Source organism: Meriones unguiculatus, chromosome 2 (assembly GCF_030254825.1).
Source record: "Meriones unguiculatus strain TT.TT164.6M chromosome 2, Bangor_MerUng_6.1, whole genome shotgun sequence".
NCBI classification, from domain to species: domain Eukaryota; kingdom Metazoa; phylum Chordata; class Mammalia; order Rodentia; family Muridae; genus Meriones; species Meriones unguiculatus.
In genome coordinates, this window is record NC_083350.1 from 189,659,178 (window position 1) to 189,682,440 (window position 23,263).

General features: G+C 38.3%; 1 protein-coding gene across 3 annotated transcripts in view; it reads left to right on the forward strand.

Moving 5' to 3' along the window:
• Lrba (LPS responsive beige-like anchor protein) overlaps positions 1-23,263 on the forward strand; it is a 495,461-nt gene that overhangs the window by 123,627 nt on the left and 348,571 nt on the right. For all 3 annotated transcript variants that reach the window (XM_060378522.1, XM_060378523.1, XM_060378524.1), the window contains 3 exons: positions 2,407-2,485; positions 3,688-3,821; positions 7,569-7,630. In XM_060378522.1, the coding sequence (XP_060234505.1) occupies positions 2,407-2,485; positions 3,688-3,821; positions 7,569-7,630 (275 nt within the window). The remainder of the gene's footprint in view (positions 1-2,406; positions 2,486-3,687; positions 3,822-7,568; positions 7,631-23,263) is intronic.

Sequence of the window (23,263 nt, forward strand, 5' to 3'; positions counted from 1 at the left end):
ATGAGAGCTTGGGCTCGGGCCCCGCAGGAGAAGGGAATGAAGCTTCTAGGTTAAAAGCCTGAGAAGTGAAAGTCACAGAGTTTTGCTCTGCTCAGCTACTGTAATAATACCTGGAAGAGGAGAAGACTTAGGCCACAGTTATCACTCATAAAGAAATGGGTGTCTTTTGTATGGCTTGGGCTGTTTGATTATTTTATTTCTTTGGGTGGAGTTTGTGTTTTTGTTTGTGTTTTGACATGATTGCACAGCGGTGTTGATTTCTATATAGATCTTTCATGGTCACAGGGTGCCTGTGCTCAGAAATTGTTTACCCTGAACAAGAGAACGTAAGTACTAGCTGTGGTGTCAGTGCACCCTTAACAACACGGCGAGGCTCACAGAGGCAGGCTAGCCCCTGATGCTGGAGGCGCTTTCTTTCTCATTGTTTTCAGCCACTTCCTCTACGTCTTAGACAGGCCTTTATTATTTATTCTTCTGTTAGTTTTCTGGTGACACCAGTTTGTCCTGTAGGGATACTGAAGCCTGAGGTTTGAGAAGCAGATCACACATACTCACCTTCTGATAGTGCATAGATTTCAGAGTTCTGTTTCTCAGCTCTGTGTGTGTGTCTGTGTGTGTTTTGTAAGGCTTCATGTGCATGCTAATTTTTTTGGTCTATTCTTGTGAAGGTTCTACTGGACTGTTGTCTCTGTTTATCCTCACGTTGACCTGGCACCTTGTAGGTTACAATCTTTAGGAGTGAAGACTTGGCAAATGGCCTGCAGCTGTCAGCAGTGTGCCCACCTGCACTTGGCCACCTCTTTTCTTAGTGCCATGCTGACTGGGCTCATGTCGTGCATTCCCTCCTCGTGCTGGCTACATAGCAATGACTATCCTTTTTACATTCCAGATTGACTGACAGTTTAATCCTGTATATTTTGATTCTAAAGCAGAAACTTATTTTTTTTCTTTTACTTTCTTGAGAGTTTTAAGATTCTTCATACCTCAGAATTACTTTTCCAGCTTAGTCTTTTGGACGTAGTTCTTCATGTCTTGCCATTATGCGTTTTGGTTCCTATCCATTTTTAGCTCTGTCAGGGTAGTTTTCCTGCATATTCTCTTCTCAGGTAAAGTTTATGAGCAGTTACTTCTTGATAATATAAAGACAATGACTTTTGCTTAGGATAAAACATGTTGAGCACTTTATACAATAAAAGGATTGAATTGGTTGTTAACAGTATTAAGATGTAAGCATTTAAGGTTATATAGGAACATAACTGGAAAGATTGGACACACACTAGAATAAAATGATAAGTGAAGGATGGTGAGAAAATTGTCATGTTCCAGTCCAGGAGTTGGGATGGTTAGGGGAATTCTATCTGTGGTTACATTAAAGAAGCTCTTCAATTACACGTGGCGACTCTGCAGCTGCTAGAGGAAGGGGGATGGGAGGGTGAGGGCTCTGCTCTTTAAAAGGTGCAGTGGAGAGCCAGAAGTAGTACGCTTAAAGTGTCAGTGGGAGCCGGACATGGTGGTGCGCACCTGCAACCCCAGCGTTTGTAGGGGGGGTTACAAGTGCTAAGTCAGAAGCTTTGAGTTCTTCTTGGCTACACTCGGTGCCTGCGGACAGCCAGAGCCACATGAGCCCTGTTTAGGAAAATCAGCTGGAAAAGAGGAGGCAGGGCTAGTGCATGCAGTGCGCGCCATGGTCTCTTGCTGTACTCCCTGTCAGTGTCCCAGAGGCTGGGGAACAGGCCACATCCCACCTTCTCCTTACCCAGCGGGTGTGCCCTGCTGTCCTCCCAGTGTGGCTTTGCCACCAAGTGTGAGCTCCTCATAAAGGTCTGTGCCTTTGCCGCTATCTCCTCTGTGGTGCTGGGGAGAAAGCATCAATTGAAATAAGTGAGAAACACAAGTCCTGTTGCAGTTATAATGAAGACTCATGAGGAAGTGCAGATGGCCCTGAAATAACGTAGAATTGTTCCTCGCCTGTTTCTGGATTGCCTGCTCTGCTAGACTCTGGTCAGTGCTGTGCAGCACGGTTCCCTGATGTCTGAGTAAAAGGTTAGGCTCTTGGTGATAGTGTTACAGCTGTTTAAAGCTAAATCCGGGACTCTTTCGTTTTACTTCAGTGAAAAGAAAGCTTCTGCTTGTTCCTTTGTTTCTGTTGCTGCTAAATAAAGGGAATTCTGAAGCTTACTCAGTGGACCAGAGTTTATCCTTCTTGTCTGCTTCTTTTATACATTTGGAGGAGGATTGCCTAGCAGACTGACCTCATGAAGAGCTTTACATTTAAATAAAAACTTTAGTTGTTGGTCTTTATGTAACGAGTGAGCCGTGTTTAAAAATGCACTGTAATACACGTTTGTGGGCTGCTGAAAAGAGATCCAGAAAATTACTCTAAGTTCTTATTTTTTTCTTTTACAGGAAGTAGGTCAGCTAATGCAAAATTGCCCTCGGTGCCAGCGGTTGGCTCTGTTCCACAAGACCCAGTTGCGCACATGAGGTATTTAAACTCTCACTTGGCTTCTGAAAGTTTTGCTTTTCATGACCTACCCTCTCCTTCTTCCCCAAATACTTTAGATTTATTTCAAACTATCATGTTATAGAGTGTTTATGAAGAATATCTATTTGTAATAAAAATGCGACATATATGACACAGTTTTATGAACTTATGATGTATATTTCAAATAAGTGTAAGTTGCTGGGAATGCGTTGTTCTTTTTCTCCAGAAGTGTTAAAGTAGTGCTATCTAGCCATGGCCACATTAATACTGTATCCAATATGGAGTTTTATTTACAGTTTTAATTTGGAATGTATGTTTAAAAGTTTAATTTTAAAGCTTATACTTATTTCAACCACAGTATTCCAAGTGGGCAGAGAATCCTTGGTTTGTCTTAGTGCAGCTGCCGAGCCCTGTCTCCACAGGGCAGCCGGCATGTCTGGGAAGGGCGTGTGTTGTGGGGTCACAGAGGCTTGGACGGTTCTGTGAGGCAGGGTACCCGGGAGGAGGTGTGGAGAGCAGAGTCTTGAGGAGTTGTCTGATATTCTCAGTAGGAGGGCTCTGTTGGTAAGGAAGCGGGGGGGGGGGGGGGGGCACCATTGTGAGCCTGCTGCTGACGGTTTGCTGTGGAAGCTCTGGCTGCTCAGGCTCCCTGTTTGTTCTTTTAAACTCAGCCAGTGTATATCATTGATTGCATAGGAACATATGTGCATACTCATGAAAACTTGTTAGGATGTTGAAATGATTATAAATGTATAGTTTATGATTTTTCTAACGTAGTCACTTAGATTACATTAGAAAGAAACTGTTCAATAAAAATATGAGCTGCTTTTTACAGACATTTACATGCTTTAACTGACAGTATAGAAATGCAGGCATGATTTTTGATCTCACGTTCCTAATAGCTGAGTGTGGTGAGCAGATAAATTAGATGAGGCCTTGAGTTATTTAGATTATGATGGAGTCATAAAAAAGTACTTTTCAATGGGCGAGTCTCAAGTTGTAGTAAGAACTGAGGCTTTGAATGGTGGCTAGGCAGGCGTCTTGATGGACTTGGAGTGGAAAGAGGTATCAGGGTGGAAAGGACGTTTTAGGTAGCAAGTTATTGGACATGGTACTGTGTCTTTTGGCCATTTTCATTTTTATGAAAGTGGACTTCACTTTAGACCCTATGGAGCTGCTAACTGTCAATATCTCTTTGTTAGCATCACAGAACGTCTGGAGCATGCACTGGAGAAAGCGGCTCCTCTGCTACGAGAGATTTTTGTGGACTTTGCGCCTTTCCTTTCTCGGACCCTTTTGGGTAGTCACGGACAAGAGCTGCTTATAGAAGGAACAAGTAGGTGGTTTTTCTTTATTCTGTTTGTATTTACATGAAAGTTATTTGCTTGACTAAGAATGTTTGCATTTTCTTGAACACTTTGAGCATTGGCAGGCCCTCATGTAGGTTTGTGTCTTTTGAAGACTTTATCACAAACTATAAATATGTATCTATAAATATATATATTTTATCTTTTGAGACAGAACCTCTCTGTGTAACTCTGGCTATCCTGGAACTGTTTAGGAGGCTAACCTTGAACTCACACCTGCCTCTGCCTCCCAAGTTCTGGGATTAAAGGCATGCACTACCACACCTGGCTACCTTGTTATAGTGTTAATTCTTTTTTTTTTTTTTTTTTAACCAGTAGTTTGGATGAAGCACAAAAGTGCTATGCCAGAGTTGTAGCGTTTGTTTTTCTAGTGCTGGAGATTGAACCCAAGATCTTGAACATGCTACACACATGCTTTATTGTTTTCATTCTTAGATCAATTATTTTTTAGTACATTAAATTAACTATGTATAGATTAGGGACTAATTAGGGTGTAACAAGGTTTTACCTGAACTTAAGATCCATGGAATCAACCATATTTTACCACATACAAAAATGTGGAATGCGTTCTTGTTTTCTGCTGACATCATTATGTTTAGAAATAACACAGTACTAGGTCTCTTAGGTAGGCACTTTATCAGTGCAGAGAGGACTGGTGAGGGGACCAGTGACTGGCGTTTTATAGGACGTGTGAACCATAGAAGGTTTTTTCTTTGTTTGTTTTGTTTCCTTTTTTTTTTTTTTTTTTTTTTTTTAATGCATGAGGCCTTGTGTAGGAAATGTTTTTGAAAGATGACTCAATTAGGTGAAAGGAAGATTCATCCTGAATTTTTCTCAGGCAACAGGCATCAGTTCAGCAGTAAACAACTCTCAGGTAGCTGAGTCTGTGTAACAACTCACAGGACTGACTGTGGTGACACAGGCACGAGTCCCAGCACTGGGAAGCAGAATCCCCAGAGCTGAGAGTTTTTACCTGGCCTGCATGAGGTACTGTTTCAAAGCAACTAACCTGATAGGTTAACTTAAAAATACCAGCTGCCATCCCCTAACTAGAGATTTTAAAGATCAAACCTTGTTTGGGTATGGTTGGGCTGTAATTATTGAGTTTTGCTTGTTTTGGGCACAGTTGGTGTTGTGAGGTAAGTATGGATGATAATTCACTAATGTTCAACCATCCTGGTAAGAAGCCCCTCGTCCTCAGTGCCCTAAACACTGACTTATATTCGGTGAGCATGACCTCCTTTACAGAGTGCAGAAGGAGCAATGGGTTCATTTGACACTTCTGATTGTAGTAACACTTTAGTTAAGTTTCATGCATCAATAATTTATTTGATAATAGACTACTTGGTATAGTTATAAGGGGCACTTATTTATTAAATAACACAGTTTGAAAATAATTGATTTAAAAATGCAGGGAAGTCTGAATTGCAAGGCTATTCAAAACCTGGTTTTTGTTTCACTTATGAAATAATTTTTTAAGTTGTATATTCACGTAGGAAGTTTCATCTTTATTTGCAGAGCTGTGTGTGTGTGTGTTTAGCAGGAATGCCTTTAACTAGGACTTTAGTCTGGGAAGTCCAGTACCAGTTCTCTGATGTCTCCCCACTCTGCTCCTGCTGCTCTACAAAGTCCATATCAACTGTTCAAATAAAAGTGTGGGGTTATGGGACCTTTCACTACCATTGCTTTTCTTTGCACTAGTCAGTGTGTATATTTTCTCTATAATCTTTATACTAAATATAAAGATTATGTGTGTTATGGTATTCTGAAATAAGGCTGGAAAATAAACAAATGTATATATGTGTATTTTTCATAGGCATTGAAATACCAGTTTGAGTGTTAGAGCAAAGAACGCTGTAATTTCTAATTTCGGATACCTGAAGTTTCTTCTGCCTCTTTTGTTTGTTATACATATGAACAGATGTGAAAAGGTCCAGATTAGAACCCAGAGGTGGTGATTCTGGTTCCTGTGGAGCTATTTTACTAGTTAACTAATTTAATGAGGAGGAATATCCCAACTGTGAGAGGTTCAGCATTGAGTCCATACAAGAAGTGAGGTTTTTTTTTTTTTATTTTGGTCATTTTGTTTTTTATTTTTGAGATTACAATTTTATCATTTTCTCCCCTTTTCTATCTACACCTTTTTTTTTTTAAAAAGAAATTCATAGCTTCTTTTTTCATTAATTTCTGTTACATATATATATGAGTATGTATATATGTATATATAGAGGTTATATTTAGGAATATATATATATATATATGTGACACACACACACACACACACATATATTTATATTCAGTTCTAAATATAACCTGCCGAGTCTGTTTGTTACTTTTCTTAATATTTTCAGAACTGACAATTTGGTCTTGGGTGACCAATTGGTGTGCTTTTCCGTGGGCAAAGACTATTTCTCTCACTCTCCGCAAAAGGAATAGGTTTTGAAGTTGGAATAAAACTGGACTTGTATCTGGTTACATTTTAAGAAGTGACAAGGTTTCGGACCCCGGGAGGCCCAGGCCAGCAACAAGAGGTAGCAGTTCTCCCTTTCCTCCTCGGCAGCCTTGGGGCTGAGGTATTCCAGTCACCTTAGCAGTGCAAAACCACACTTTAGTGACCTGCTTGCCTAGTGCAGCACAGAAATGCTACAAAGGAAATTTTTATACCACGACCAGCATTGCTCTTGTCATTTCTAACACTTTTTTTTTTTTTTTTTAATGAAAGGTGTTCGTAAATCTTGAGAATGCTAACCAGTGCTGTTGTTCAGTTGAAGAATTATTATTTAAAAAGAAGAAAAACTAAAGAGCGTGAAGATAAGAGATAGAGAATGAGTGATAAGTGGAAGAACTTTAATGGATTGAAAAAAATGGAAGTAATAGTATAGGGCTTTTAAAGGTCACTAGGAATTATTTAATACAGAAATAACAGTTTTAAGTTTTTGATCGATACGCCAATGAGTTAATCCAATCCTTATAATTATTGAAATTATTTTTAAAATATATTAGCTGTAGCATGGTCTTTGAACTGCTGTTTGATTATATTGGGGATTTAAAGTAAATAACTCTTTCGATGGTCATTAATGATATACAAGCTCCTTCCTAAGGATATTTTTAGTTAATCTAAAACAAAACAGAAAGGAAAATGTAAATAATTAGTTTATAGGAAATGAGGAATACATAACAGACAATGGCTTGCATTTCTGTTAAGGTTTAGTGTGAGGTCAGAGGTCAAGGTACTAATAAGAGTGTTTGGGATGTCTGCTGCCATGAAACAAAATGGAAACTTGATTGATAGCTGGAGGGTTGAAGGGGGAGAGTGTGGTGGAGAAAGCAAAGGTCAGGGAGCCATTTCCCTCCTCTGCATGTATAATGACCAACTCTCTCCAAACAAAATGTGAAGGATCATAATCAATATGACATATGTTGTATGCATTTCCATGAGCATCATGAGATGTTCTTATAGAAGAAATCAGAGTAGATGGTTGAGTGTTCTGCAGTCAGAACACAGTAGTTTACAGAACTGGTGGGTTCCATACCAGGTTTAAAGTGTCCACAGACTGCTTTGTTTAATGACACAGGCAAACGCGTGCAGGTGTGGTTCTCGCACAGTACTAACATTTCAGTTCTAAGTCACACTTGGACAAAGCAAGCATAAAAAGGAATCTCTGGCATTTTAGTTTAGACTTTGTGTTTTTAGAATAACCTTCTCTTTCAAATAGGTCTGGTCTGCATGAAGTCCAGCAGTTCCGTCGTGGAGCTGGTCATGCTGCTGTGTTCTCAGGTGGGTACAGATAGGACTGATGTGGGAGGGAAGGCAGTTCTCATGTGCGTTTGACAGCTGTGACAGTAAAGTTCTGAGTGCTGGGTTAAAACTGGATTTGTATCTTAAAATGATTACTTATATCAGGTACAGCTGATTTTGAAACCTGAACTGAGAGAGAGACACAAGGAAGATAAATGAGAAAAAAACAGTTTTTAGCATTACACTAAAATTTTTGGAGTGGTTGATCTTAAAGTGACTCTCCTTGCACAGGTATTAAGGTTATAGAAATAGCTTTATTTATGTGCTTTGTGCATTGCCACCCTGAACCCCTGGGAATTATGGTTTGCCTCCCTTTTGTGCAGAGGTTATAAAATGAGTAATAAATAATTTTGAATCCTTGTCATTGCTAATTATTTTTGACATACACAGTAGACTTGGGAAAATAAGCAAGATGTAGCAATCATTATCATAAATGTACAAAACATATTCTTAAGAGCAAAATTATTTCTAGCATTTTGAAAATTTGTGATTAGCTTTAATGATTTTTAAAACTTAAATAAAGTTTATGTATCCTGTGATGTTTTGTTTTCTGATTTTTAAATAAGTGAATGTTTTTATTGAGAGTTTTTGTTTTTTTTCTGTAGTCTTTCTAAAGTGGTATCTTGTGGGTAGTAAATTCCTCTACTCAAAACTTTAAAATAGCCTTTTTTAATAGGAAGGGTATTGCCTTAGAGGTCAAGGGTTTTGACCCATTTCAACACCTTTGACCTTCATTTACAACTCTCATGGTTTGATTGCCTAAGGAATAAGGATAATACAAAATTAATGTTTCTTTGCATCGATTTATTCGGTTTAGTGCCTATGTTGCCAAATTTGTTTAGACTGTGCTGATGGACATTTCATGAATACAAATTAAAGAATCATACAAGGTGTGAAAAATCAATACTATGCATTATCAATAAAGTGCAATAAGAATTACTCCTAGAGAGTATAGCTAATGGATTTTTATAATGAACTTCTAAGGAGCAGTTACTTTTCTTAAAGGGCTTATTATTCTTAGATTTTGTGAGTATTCTGTTTTTATAATTTAACCGTTTTCTTTAGACTACTCCTCTCCAAAAGCTTCTTGGTAAAATTTCTCATTAAGCCATCTGATTTTAAATAATTGACTGTTTATTTCCTGGTTGGAAATCACCACATACAGTTTTATATCTGCTTTATATACCTTTCCTTTTAGTTGTCATGATTTCTTCATAGGATTATGGTTCTGTTGTTTGTAGTGATATAGCTGCTCCATATGTAAGTTTTGATGATGAACTTTTACCTTTTAGGTGAGGATTGAATTTAATTTGGTATATGAAAGCCACTTCAAATAGAGCACAGTATGTATTTGAACTTCAGAGGGTTCACTGATAAAGAATGACACATGATAACACTTATTTGTCATGGATGTCACAGTGCTACTAATGTGTAGCTGATCAAATGGCATATGGAAATCACTTAGAAGAGTAAGTTTCAAAAATCAGAAATTCTCAAGGCTTTTGTCTGAGTAGGACCCATTGTTAGGCATGCGAAGTCCTCAGCACTTTTTTATGACTCTTCAGAAAGTCCCATGGCCTTGCTACACGAAGTAGCACAGTGTGAAAAATGATGTGAAAAATGAAGCTGGAATTAGCTCCAGATGTGTACAGATTGTTCCTGGGTGATAATTACATTTTTCACTTTGAATTTTCCTAATTCAAAGAGGTCAACTTGGTAATCACAAAAGTGATTTATTCTGTTAAGAAGTGAACTGTCTTTTTTTTTACATGAAAGCTGAAGAGATATGAAATTGAATTTTAAGAGGACATTGTGCAGATACTGGGTGGGAATGTCCTGATTTTGATTGATAAGTTTTGTTAGTGTGAGATAGGGTGGGAAGTAAAAAGCCACCATCTTGCTAAATTTTTAATTAATTTTTTAAGAGGAGATGGAGAGGATTGAGTGCCAAAGATCAAAAGATCAGGTCAAAAACTCTTTTTTTAATCACATAAATAATGGGATATGCTTATGAACTTAACATCTGCAAATTTGATTTAGAACTTTACAAATTAGTTGATGTTAATTTCATGGCAGTCATCCATATTCTGATTATTTTTCTTGAGCCCATTCACAACTTATTTTCTTTTCAAATTTTTAAAGGCAAGTTGTTTAACCATATTTTATTACAAAATATAACTATAGTCTAAATTAAAGTAGTAAGATCTGATCATATGTGATTGGCTGTCTGTCAGTAGACAAAATGGATCATTAGATACTTCTAAAGCTTTGACAGCGCGTTCCTTATTCTTTCCTCATTACTAGTTGATTAAGCTTCACTTCATAGTTTATCCTATTTAGAATATTTAGGCTGTGTTAGAGTTAAAAAGCTCTCTCTTCATATTTGATAGTTTGCTTTTGAGTAAAGTTTATTAAATGAATTCATGTGTTATATCCCATGTACAATAACCCAAGTACTAGGTAACTTCTAAACACTGTCAATGTTTTCAGTGCTGGGGCCTTGTACGTATTAGGCAAGTGGCCTGCCACTGAGCCACAGTAACCACACTCCGTCTTCAGGGAAGTGCCTATTTCTAGACACACAAAAAAGTTGATAAAAGTTTTCAGCTACGTTTCAAATTCAGTTTGACAAAAGATACAACTTATTAATGCTGCCTGTTTGTTGTGTTTGTAATAAACCTGTTAAAATGAATTTAAAGAAAATATTAAATAAATGTTTCAAGAGGTATTACTTTAGCACTGTATAAAGTGCTGTGTCTTCCTCATTTGACATTAATATCATTTTTGAAAGACCTGACATTGCATTCAAGGCCGCGTTATAAAAGTGTTGTGCTGCTCATCCTAATTCAGTCTGACATACATTCCAATAACACTCCCTCCCTCCCTGGGCTTCCAGCTGAATTTATGACTGTGCATCGTGAAGTGCATCATTTAAAAATGGTTTCAACCCAAAACATCTAATAAATAAATAATGTGCGCGGCTACTCAGTAGTAGACTTTCTAGACTAGAAATCATTCCATCGGATACTCAACAGTCCACTATCGGAGAGGGCTGTCAGATAAATCTTGTGGTAGCGCCACTCATGTCCTGTAAATCACATGTTATTGTGTGAGCCTTCTGCCAGGTCATCTATTCTTTCCCCATTTATCAGAAATGCATACAGTACATAGAAACACTAGCAGCACCATGCAGTCTGGCTTAGCATCCTGTCTGAGTTAGTAATGAGCAGCAGAAGTTTATTTAAATGCTTAGGCTGTTTTAAAAAACTTTAACCCAACATTGTTAATACTTTTGGAAATATTTTACCCACATAGAGGTAATGATTAGGTTTGGTCTTTTTCACTAGAGGCTTCTGTGTCTTGGAATTGGCAGTTAATACCTGGCAGTAGTTATGTAGTCACACACTAGTGTGCATCATTATCTTTTTAATGTCAGTTTTATGTTCATTTTTTTGGTCGTAATATTAGTAGAATGTTCATTTTTCTTTCTATAACGTTATTTTTTTTTCTAATAAATTCTACTCCTTTCTACTTCTACTTTTGTAGAATCTTTGATGTCTGATGCTCTTTTCCTTGCCCTTTTAGTTCATAAGCTTCTCCTTTTCATCATGGGGGGTTGTCCTATGAGATACACAATAACAGAAGAGTGTGTCCTTCCTCAAGTGTCTGGGTTTTGAGAGGTGGGGCTTGAATGCCTTACACTTTTGTCTTGAGGTTCTAAAAGTTATCCAAACATGACATCCCTTTTTGTACCTTGGCACGTGATTTTTTTAATTAGCTCCTAACGTAAATGATAACTTTTTTGTTTTTGTTATTTTGAGATGTGGTCACTCAGAGTAACTCAGGCTGATGTGGTACTTTCCACCTTAACACAAGTTGCCTTCAAACTTGTCATTCTCCTGCCTTATCTCTTGAGTGCTTGGATTGTTGATATATAGATCTATCTATCTATCTATCTATCTATCTATCTATCTATCTATCTATCTATTGTCTGTCCATCCATCCATCCATCCATCCATCCATCCATCCATCCATCCATCCATCCAAGCATACTAAGGATTAAACCTAGGCCTTTCATGCATGTTAAGAAAATACTTCACAGATTGAGCTATGTCTCAGCATCAAGTCCAACCACTGCCCTTTCCTGCCCTATTAACTAGTGTTACAGTTCACACTCTTATGTTGTGCTCAGGTGAGGGTAAGAAGTCTAGATGCTCGTCAGAACACAGCTTATATCAGTAAGAAATTATATATAATATACATATCTAATATATATTTATATATAATATATTTGATACAATTAAAGGGTTTAAACTTTGGTGTATATACTGTTTTATTTATAAAAGGCTTAAAGATGATAATTTGTGATGCTTATGTGAATGTAGAAAATTTCGTTAAATGTTTGTTAAATACGTGAGGAATATTACTAGCAATTGCATTTTGTTTTGTTTTGGTTTTTGGTCTCTTGGGACCTAGAGATGTGGGTTGAGACTGGGGCTTTCTGTATATCTCAGTCCAGCCTGGGTCTTCTTATCCTCCTGCTCAGCCTCAGAGTACTGTACCAATAGAGAAGCAGCATAGCTAATGGCTGCTTTGATTGTACAGGAGCCAATTCTCTTCACAGCCAAAATCATTTCATGTGTTTAGTTTGTAATAAAAATACTTCTAAATGCATGGGTTTGCTTTTACTGTGAAGTAGGATAAAGATAACTCTAAATCCCATTAGCTTTTGCTCATTGTCAGTTTTTGCTTTGGCTGCCCCCAACATTGGGCTCACAGCTTAAGTGAAAAGGTTGAAGTTAAATTGAGACACCTCAGAGCTGTTTTAGTACTCATATGCCAATTTTTGTTTCTCTTGTTCAACTGAAGTTGGCAGCAGAAAAGCAGTTTTGGCCCCTTTTCTTCCTGCAGCACATATTAGCGACAGCAGCCTGATAAACGTTTGATAGATGGATCGATGAGTGTACTTGTCTGTCCAGACAAGCTGTCCTTATCAGGTTAGGTCTTGTGTTCAGAGTCACTGCAAAGGTTTTCTCTAACAAGCAGAGCCCATCTTACTCAGGAATTACCTTATTCTAATTCTACTGTAATCTGAAGGACTGACTTGAATTCTGAATTTTTCCTGTATGTTTTGAAGGAAGGATGTGGTACATTTTGAGTACACATTACCTGGTGAGCTCTAGGTCTTAGTTAGAAGAAGGCTATCACTTCCATTTTATTTGTTTATTTTATTTTATTTTATTTTATTTTATTTTATTTTATTTTATTTTATTAGTGTTTGCTTTTGGACCTGTGGTCTCTCTGTGTAGCCCAGTCAGTGTAGAACCAGCAGTGCTCTTGCCTTCCAGACCCATGTTCTGTGCCATTTCCTGGTGAACTTTCTGAGGAAGTTTTATACAGGTTCTCTCTCTCTCTCTCTTTCTCCTTCCCTCCCCCCTCTCTGTCTCTGTCTGTTTCTCCCCCCCTCTGTCTCTGTCTTTCATTGTCTCTCTGTGTTTTTCAGAACTAATTCTGTTACCTTTAAGCCACTTCCTTGGCCTAAGTCTAGCATTCTTTTCTTGCATCAGACCTGATAAACAGTGTGACGAATAGTGAACCTTAGGTTCTTGAAGAATAACACAATATCTTGGTGTGGCTGAAATTTTGAAAATAATCTAGTTCGTTTTAAGTAGAAAGAAATGACCATTTTCTTTCTCTTTGCTCAAAGCTATTTACATAGTAATATGATTTAGAAGAATTACTAAATGTTGAAACATACTTTGACAACTGTAAATATTCTATTTTCTTTGTAGCCAACCTCTTTTACAAGGTAAATAGTACTTTGGGGGGCAGTTAAGAGTGGTTTATATGTACCATGGTCCAACCAGGATTAATACACTTTTTATATTTCAACATTTTTATTATATTACTCTTCCCTTTTTGATATTTTTATACCTCTGCTTTAGAATATTCTTTTAGAAACTTAGTGGCTATAAATTGATTATTTCTGAGCTTTTGTTACTATCAGTACCTGTGATCTTTTGATTGCTAACCGAATGAGAATCAATAGCAGAGTTCCTACCATTAATATGGTAGAAAAAAAAAATCTTCCAAGGTAACCCCCCCCCCCCCCGTTCTGCCGTAGAGCGCCTGTGAACTTTGTCTGTGTGACACACAGTGAGCAGAAGGATAGGTGTTCTCATCCAAGTGTCCACAGCTAATTTAAATTTTGTGAGGTGTAAAGAGTTGATCTTAAGAGATGACGCTAAAGACCTTCCCAGCACAGATACGACTTTCCTGAGAGCTACAGGTGATGGTTGACTTGATCATAAAAATCTTAGAATCACTAACAATTAAAAAAGACATCAGCTTAACTATTTCATGCTTAATAACCACCCAATGTTTTGAGTTGTTTTAAAACTTGATAAAAATTAATTTTAAATTTGAAGGTAGAAACATGTCTTCATACAACAGCAAGAACATAGAAAAATCAAAGTAAATCAGTGTAAAGTATTGTTTTTCAAGAGCGAAATGTGTCTTAAAGTGTTTAAATCAAATGGTAGGTTAGTGAACATGCACTGTCCACTGCTCTTTTTACACCCTGATGTATACTTTTCTTATATGTTAATTAAAGTACTTCTTAACAGCCAAAGGAAAACACACTTTTATTTTCCATCCTGGGTTTAATTTGAAATACAGGCATCCCGTTGCTTCAGCAGCCCACTAGGGTTTAGGAAACACAGCTCTGAAAGGTCCATTCTGTCACCGGGAGTACACCCCGTGGCTCGGCAGTCTAGTCAGGAGGGTGAGAGCACGCTGACTGTGTAACCGCAGCTTTGAACATTACTCTCAAGGGCGGTCAGTGCAAAACAAAGTAATATCAACGGGCACTTAATTCTGCAAGTTCCCTGCCGACTGGGGCATCCAGTGAAACGGAACTCTTCCTGACAGGAAGTCAGCTTGCGGGCATGGAGACATTTGAAAATAGAGTGTGCTTTAATTTGACTCCCTGCAGTTTTACAACTCCTCTTTAAAAATGTGGATTAAGAGGAGAGGAAAAGGGAGGGACACCAATGGGAATACCCTGAGTATGGCATTTCTCTTTGATTTGAAAGTGAGTAGGAGTACAGGTCAGTGTCTGGTGCAGTTACTGTCGCTTGGCGCTCGCCGGCTGACTCCAGCTTTAACCGGTGTACCTTGTGAGATCTCAGAAGCTCTGCTTAACGCTGCAGGGTTAAACTTCCTTTGTTTAATCTCAGATCCTGTGATTTAAAGGTCAACTATATTCATGTGTAACATTTCTATACAGAGTGTACTTACGATATACTAATGGATTTCAGTCAGAGTAATTAATCAAATTTAGCCTTCCCAGCCTTTAGGATCAGGGTTACATACTGCTTCTCTTTCAAACATTTGCACTGCTTGACTAGTTTTGAGATAAGATTGTTTTTTAGTGTATTGCACTTTCACAGGTACAGTTAGGATACTCTGCAAACGTTCCATCATCTGTATCTTTACAGTGCCTACTTTTTGGTCATGCCACTATCTTATGACATGGAAGTTTAGAAGTCAACAATATGAGGCTAACAAAGCAGGAAGTTTGAACTTTGACTCAGGCTTGAATGAAAAAAAAAAAAAAAAAAAAAGAGAACCCTGAAGCTAGCTATTTGCTTTTGAGGTAGACAAGATGCCTCAGTTATGAGCAGGAACAGTGTGCAGGAGATTGTTGTCTCTGCTTTGAGTTTTTTGAAAGAAACGATTGAGTGTGGAAAATGCCACGATGGCTGGCTGATTTTTAATATTCATAAAAATTTTTCCTCCTGTTAATGGCTAACAAATAATCTTGAGTGAATCAATTTAGGTTCTACAGACTTGGTTTCTTATGAGTGCTGTGAGTGTACTGAGATCCTGTTAGTGTTTACAGACATTTACAGACCTGCTCAGAGAGCAAAGACGGTCACAGTTGACCGTCTTAGTGCTGACTTGGATTCTCAGCACACAGGACTTTGTTCCTTTGTCAGCATTTTTAGTGCCTCTGTTTTTCCTCCCAGAAAGTTATTGATGTCTTAGATCTTCATTTCACAAAATACAATAACACCATTGGCTTCATCTCTGATTGTTATGTGTTTTTATACTTACATGTTTTGTTTAAGCAGTTTTGTTAATTCTCCATGTAGACGGCATTTATGGGTCGCACTGGCTTTCTTCTCTAGACTGCACAGGGCACTCCATCCTCCCTCTCTGTCCCCATCACTGTGAGACCTCTTCCTGGGAGAGCCAGTACAGGGTGCCAGGGAGCAGGGAACCTTGGAGGGTTAGTAGCGAGTTTTGAAGGTCTCCTTTGTAAACTTAACCCTTCTCATAGTCACTACTTTCATTTTCACATACGTTTAGTTTACCAGTTTTCAAAACTTTCCAAATATACCATTATCATTAAAAGTGATGACTCTCAACTTAAATCTTGTCAGGATGGAAAAAGGACAAGTATCGCTGGAGACAGTTTTCCTTGACAGCCAGAATCGGGCGTTGAAAGCTGTGCTGAGTACACTGGTACAGATTTGTTTCTTACTGGATCTCATATACTTGTCAGAGCAGAACTTTGCGCATTTAAATACAGTCAAATCCGTATGACTTGGAGCATCATGTCGAGACTGAAGAAGCTTCAGGTTTAAGAGACTCAGATCTTCAGTTTACTTATGTTGCTGTGAAGTTAGGTTGTAGCTGGAAGACTGGTGGGCATCAGCTTGTCTGTTGGAGGCCGTAGAGCGTCTGTGCTTACTGGGTATCAGCTAGTATCATACTAAGTGTATTGATAAATAGGTGAGGATTACTGAATCTTGCTCTTCTTCACAGCCAGAGTCATTAAATGTATGATTGGCCCTTGGGTTATGGCTATAAGAAGTTATTAGTCCTTGTATGTTTCTTAGTATATTTTTAAAATTTGAGACTAGAGTTCTATGAGTATATGGTATGATGTTCAGATAATTTTAGTTCTGAAGATGTCTTAGTTCACAGCATAATCACAAATCTTACGTGCTCATGATGAATTCTAACCAAGTGTATGTACTTTTACAATTTATTCTTTATTTGAAATTAAACTTGAACACTGAATTAAAATCTCTTTGACAGTTTTTCAATGAATTACATTTATGGTAGTTAGTGTGCAGAATAGATGACTCCAATGATTAAACAGCAGGAAACTTTTCTGTTTTAGTTAAAAACTGCTGTTCTCTGTTCGGGTTACTTAGCACATGTTAGTTCTTAACGCCGCACGCTGTGGGACTGAGCTGGCAGAGGCAGCGCCAAGAGCTCAGCCTCTGAGTCTACGGCTGTTACGTGCTGCACAGTAATAAAGCACTATTTTATTGGCTTACTTGTAATTAACTTCAGCACTAGACATCCATATCAATCATTGGTAATCTGTTTTCTTTAGAATTTTATTTTTTTAAAACTGAGTTAATGTACTTGTTTCTGTTGTCTTTTTACATATGGATTGAGGTTGTAATTGCTTTTTGGAATTAGTCTGTCACAGAACAACAAACATGTGCATTGGAGAAATGATTGAGCCAAGCTAATGAATTTTATAAAACATTTTATAAAGATTTGTTACTTGAATAAATATTCAGTAGTTACATTGTTTTGTTGTAAAACTTAATAAATAGTGATTTTTATTCTCCCATGTCAAAAAGTGTCTAGACATTTGAACATTTAAGGTGACAGCAATTATTAATTAGAAAATATTTATGCTTTTTATATTAAAAATTCTGGCAAGGTAATGACATCCAAATGTACTAATTTCTGTTTATCTATTTATGGAAAGTCTTTTAATTTTAAATGTTTCACATGTAAACATTCAAACCTTCCTATGTTTTTGAATACCTCTTTACATATTGACTGAGATTTTATATTATTTATACTCATTCTTTGTATGATTATTTGTTTATTATATAATAAAAATTACAGTAAGATAGCTTTATGAGAATTCAGTGTAAAGAAACATTTCTGTATGCGTATGTCTGGCTTAGTTCGAGGTAACAGTGCACATCAGTGCTTTAGAAGAGAGACTGTGGCTGCGTGAACTCTGTGGGAGAGGGATGGAGAGACGGCAGTTTAATCACTTCAGTGATACAAAGTCTTTATTTGATCATTGTGAAATGAGTGGTAAGTGTACTGAGGGTGGAGATGGGAGCCAGGAAGAACAATGGACAGGTCATGAAACTGGTGCTTTAAAAAATAACCTGATTGGTAAATACTTCATTGCGTACATTAGACGACTGAAAAATGGTTAAAATGATGCGCTGTGTAGTACGGGTGTAATGGGCGGCTTTCATGCGCTCACTGCAGCAGGCTTTCACAAACAGCCTTGTGATTTCAGTGCAGGCTTTGAGATTCCCCGAAGGCTTGACTTCAGACCTCAGAGGGCACGAGTTGCCATATGTCTGGAGAGGCAGGGCTGCCCAGCAGACTGACCGTGGACTGCCAGATGACAGACAGACTGACCGTGGACTAACGGCGTTTACAGAGCTCCTGCCTGTGGAGCCCTGCACTTCCTAATGCCGATTGTCTGTTGTGAGCGCACAGCCACAAGGTCAGGGCAACCTCTGCCATCTGTGGGAACCATGCTCTCTGGAGCGAGCCGGGAAAGATAGTAACCTAGTTGTGCTGAGTTGGGAAGGTATTCAAAATCATTATTGATTAAAGAGTATTTTTTAGACTACTTGAAAATAAATTAGGATATATTTGTAATAGATGTTTGATTATGTGTTACCTTTGCAGATTAAAAACTTCATATTTCACATGTTCTATAAATAGTTACTTTTAAAATACCCATTTCCTTGTATATAGGACTCCATTTAGTGTTATTTTTGGACAACACAAAATTGAGCTGTTTGCTCAAATTTAATAAAATTAATTTTCTCTTGTTTTTAGCTTTATAGTCACCGCAGCATGTAGTCTCACTTACTCATAGAAGCCTACTATGCTGTTCTGTATAAGTGTGGTCACGAAAGGCGACCGGCGCTGTGCAGGGGCAGCAGCCTGCTCTTGCTGTCATGACGGACCTGCAGCTGAAGCGAGGACGGTGTGGGCCTTTATGGGTGTCTCTCTTCTGTCCGGGCGTGTGCTCGCGGTGGGAACATTGTCGAGAAGATGCGTGCGGAGCGGGTGCTGACAGCAGGCGCATGGTGCCGGGACGCTCCCAAAGCTTCCCTTGTGCACGGAAGGCTGCTGTCTTCTTACCAAGAACAAGTTTGCCTCAGTTTGACCTTTCGTCTTGTGTATAATGTTTTTCAGTTCTGTGTTCACACGTTTCCTTCTTTGTTCAGTCTCTTCTCTGACCCCCTGAGACAGGGTTTCTCTGTGTAGCCTTGACTGTCCTGGACTCACTGTAGACCAGGCTGGCCTCAAACTCACAGAGATCGCCCTGCCTCTTGCTTCCTGAGTGCCGGCATTAAAGGCGTGCACCACTGCTGCTGGGCTCTCTGGGACCTTTCTTTGACTCATCTCTTTAGGTCATTTGAACTGTAGCAAATCCAGTCTGATTTTTTTTTTTTTAATAATGGCAGGTAGCTGTAACATCTTAAACATTAGTGTGATCGTTTATTTACAATCCAACCTTAGCTCTGTGTCCCTGCAGTCTCGCTCCTCAGAAGTTAGAGGCAGGAGCGTTGTTTGAGCCTTGTTTTATTTTATTTTTTAAATAGGCCAGCCTAGGCAACATAGCAACGTGGCTTTAGAAAGAAAACAGCGGGTCTTGTGGTGTAGCCTTCAATCTCAGCACATGAGACCCTGCTCAGTTAGAAGGGTCAGGAAGTCAGGTTCAGCCCGGGCTCTATGAGATGTTGCTAAACAAAGAAACAACACCAAAAGAAAGTCAGCACCCGCACATGCTCCCTCGTAAACAAGTGCATGTATACATAGATATATATCACAGTGAATAAATACCAAAACCTAGGTAACAAAAGCCAACCACTCAAAGCCACAATAAACCAAAACTCCCAAAACTTTAACCTTTAATATAAGAAAGCAGAATAGGTAATTATGAGTTTGAGTGTCTGTTAAATTTAGTCTTCATTCCTTTTATGTAAATCATATTTAATTTCAAAGTTCACAACTTATTTTAGTACCCACAGAAATTAAGGTTATGTTAATTTGATAGGTTAGAATATTGACTTTAGAAAAACAAATATTTAATATTTAGTTTACAATACATTTTTATTTTCATAATTTTGACATTGGGACTCATGAAACTTTGATGCTTGCTCTGTTACTTGGGGGCTTTCTGAATAGTATGAGGGAAATGTCTGTTGTCTGCTTGTACGTATACCAGGGAGTCTCCTTTCCCACAGGCAGGCCTGAGGAGCAGCCAGGAAGCCGCCTGTAGCCAGGGGGGTTCGCTGTGCTGTGTGTCTCCACCAGCCCGAGCCCCGCAGGGCATCTACAGGGTTCCTCGGTGGCGCCGAAGCCCTGCCCCGAGGAACTGGCCCCGCTGTGTCCCTGTGTCCGGCGTGCTGAGACTGACAGGCACTTCTTGCTCCGCGTGGCTGATGGAGCCATTTGGGCACGCCCCTTCCTTTTTTGCGTAGTCCTGCTTGCTTTAGGCTTCCTGGGCTGCTTCTAGAACCCATCTCTGCACAAGTTATTTTACCTCCTGTGGCCCTGAGTACCACTGCCTGAGCTGTTGGTGCCCTGTCCCACCTGAGATAAGGGCATCCTTCCTACTGCAGCGTTGCCGTGGGATCAGCCACAATCTGTGACGTTAGTTATAGTCGGAGAAGCTGTGTGGAGGTGTCGGTAGGTGTGTATTAGGACCCACATCCGGCACGCTGCCATTATGCCAGTCAACAGTCAGAAGTCAGCCTATGAAATGGGGAGAGGTAGCTGAATTGGATTTTGTAGAAATAACAGTTTAAGAACAACAGCAGCAATAAATGATTAAAGACAAGGCAACCTAAACACCACCCACAGAGCAACAATAGCTCTCACCAAATAGAACTCAAAGACAAGGAAAAACGCCAGCTTTCTCAAATAAAAGACTTTAAAAACCAACTTCGAGGAACTCAACAAATACAGAGAAATACAAATAATTCATAAAGTAGAAAAATATGATATGAATGAGAAAATTTAGCAGTGAGATAGAGTCCAGAAAATAATCAACCATCTTGGAACTCAATAAATGAGAAAAAAAATACAATTGAGATGGTTGGCAACAGACTATGAGAAAGCAGAATTTCAGAGTTGAAGGGTTACCTTTTGAAATGCCTGTCAGATTAACCATCAGAAATGAAGGATGACTGTGGAACCTATGAAGATGAAGCTCTTCTCAGTGTGGCATGAGATCAATTTGTCCATTTTCTCTGTTTTATTCAACACAGTGATAGAAATCCTAGCCAGAAGGTAAGAGAAAGAAGTAAAGGGCACCTGAAAAGAGAGGGAGGAGTGATGACATGATTTTACATGCACAGAACCCAAAGACTTTCCCAAAGATTTATTAGAACTGACCAAATATTGTAGGACACAAAATGAACATAGAAAAATCAGTAACACTTCAGAGACCTGTATTATGATCAGAAATTAGTTCTGTTTAAAATGGTTACCATAAACAAAACAAAAAATAGCTTAACTCAGTGAAATTAGAAAACATTAAAAAAGAGAATACCCCATGTTCATTTTTTGTTACAAAGAACTAGATGTTCATACTACTGAAAAGGATGTCCACATTATATTTCTCATTCATAGAAAAAGATAAAACCAATTCTAAGACTGACATGGAACCTCAAGACACAGTCATTAGCCAGTTTAGTCTTGAGTAAAAAGAACATAGCTAAAGACTTAATAATATCTGACCTGCAATTATCTCAAGGTTATTGTGATCAGAGTAACACAGTCTTGATTTAAAATGGGGACAAATGTCAGTGAAACAGAGTAGAGAACCCCCACAGCTGCACCGTCCTGATTTTTATCAACAGTAAAAGCATTTTGGAAAAGATCGTTTTGGTCAGTAAGCAATACTAACAAAAATGGATATTAGTTTCCAGACAGATTCAGCTGGACATCTGTATTGCAAGATATTAAAAAAAAAACAAAACAACAACAACAACAACAAAAAAAAACAACAACCCACTCAAAATGAATCCAAGACCTTAGTATTAACTCAGTATTAACTTGCAACCAGAAAATTGCCATTAGAGAATATAGCAAAGACACTTGAATATTTGTGTGCAGTGTCCTTCCGGAGGAGAATCAAAGGTCAGCCAACCAACAAAAAGAAAAAAAAATAGAAATTTAATTCTGTTTAATAGAAACAGTGATGGGTGGAGAAATAGACATAGTAAGAGAAAGTGTTTGCAAATTATAATTTGACAATAGATTATTATTGTGAACATGTAATGAATTGTAAGAACCTGAGCCGCAGTTAGAAGCATAAAAACTGAAATCCGCTGAGTAAACCCTTACAGACCCAGCCCCTGGAGGCAGGGTGAGTTCAGCGCCAGCTTTGACTGATAGGGTGTTTGGTGCCAACTGGGGCTGTATGAAACCCTGTTTCTCAGAAATCCTAAAACCAAAATTAAGTCATTGAAGAAATTCACAAATTAGTTGAATAGACATATTTCAGGAGCAGATGGGCCAACTTCTAAAACATATAAAATGTTTAGCTTGTTATCATTGTGGACATTACTCAAAAACTCAAAAGATGATTTAGAAATAATGTAGGTCACAAAATAAGATGTTCCTGCAGTGATTTGATGATGAATTCTTAAAATAAATTGATAGCGAAAAATACATGTAATGAGGAGTCATGTCAAAGTGAGGCCTGAATTTATGTGGTTTTTGAACATGTTAATTTTTAGGAACTACTTTTATCTTTTAAACGTCTTAACCTTAACAGTCATGAGTACTTTCAAGAAATATGTTTAATGACACTTATTTTTTTTAAAACTAGAGTTCATCTCATGAAGCTAGAATTCTAAATTAATTTAAATGAATAATTAATATGTTGGCTTCCCCCCCCCCCCCTTAAGTGTATGGGGAATCAGCATAATGTCATTAGTAAAGGGTTTATTTTTTGTTAGGAAAACCTTCCTTCTTTACCAGAACGCATGCTTGTTTGTGGCATGGTATCTGGAATGTGCTCACGCTTTCCTCTGCTGCCGGACTTGAGAGCATTAGTAACCCAAGACTGTGCCTTAGTGGGGATTGATTAGGCAGCAGCCATGGTCCTCAGATGTGATGGTCAATTAAAGATAGCTTAGGCACAGGTATGAAATTATCGACTCACTGCTCTCCGAGTCCTTCCTCTGGAAAGTGCTAGCGTGGGTGTGAAGTTACTTACGTGCATTAGTGGTTGGATTTGAGGCTTTCAGATGTGTTTTCATCGGGACCTCTGGGAAAGGATAACCAAGACTTTAAATGCACTGTGCATCTTGTATCACTTGATAATTGTAAATACTGTGATGAAATATTGAAATGATGATGAAAGGTGATGACCATTAAGCTTTTCTTTCAACTATTAAAACTCACTAAAGGTTATATTGAGCTGTGGTTTATAAAACTGCTCAGACTCACCCCTTGTTGATAATTGTTTCTGAGTGGAGAAAAATGCCTTCAAACACCATGATTAATGAATATTCTTTT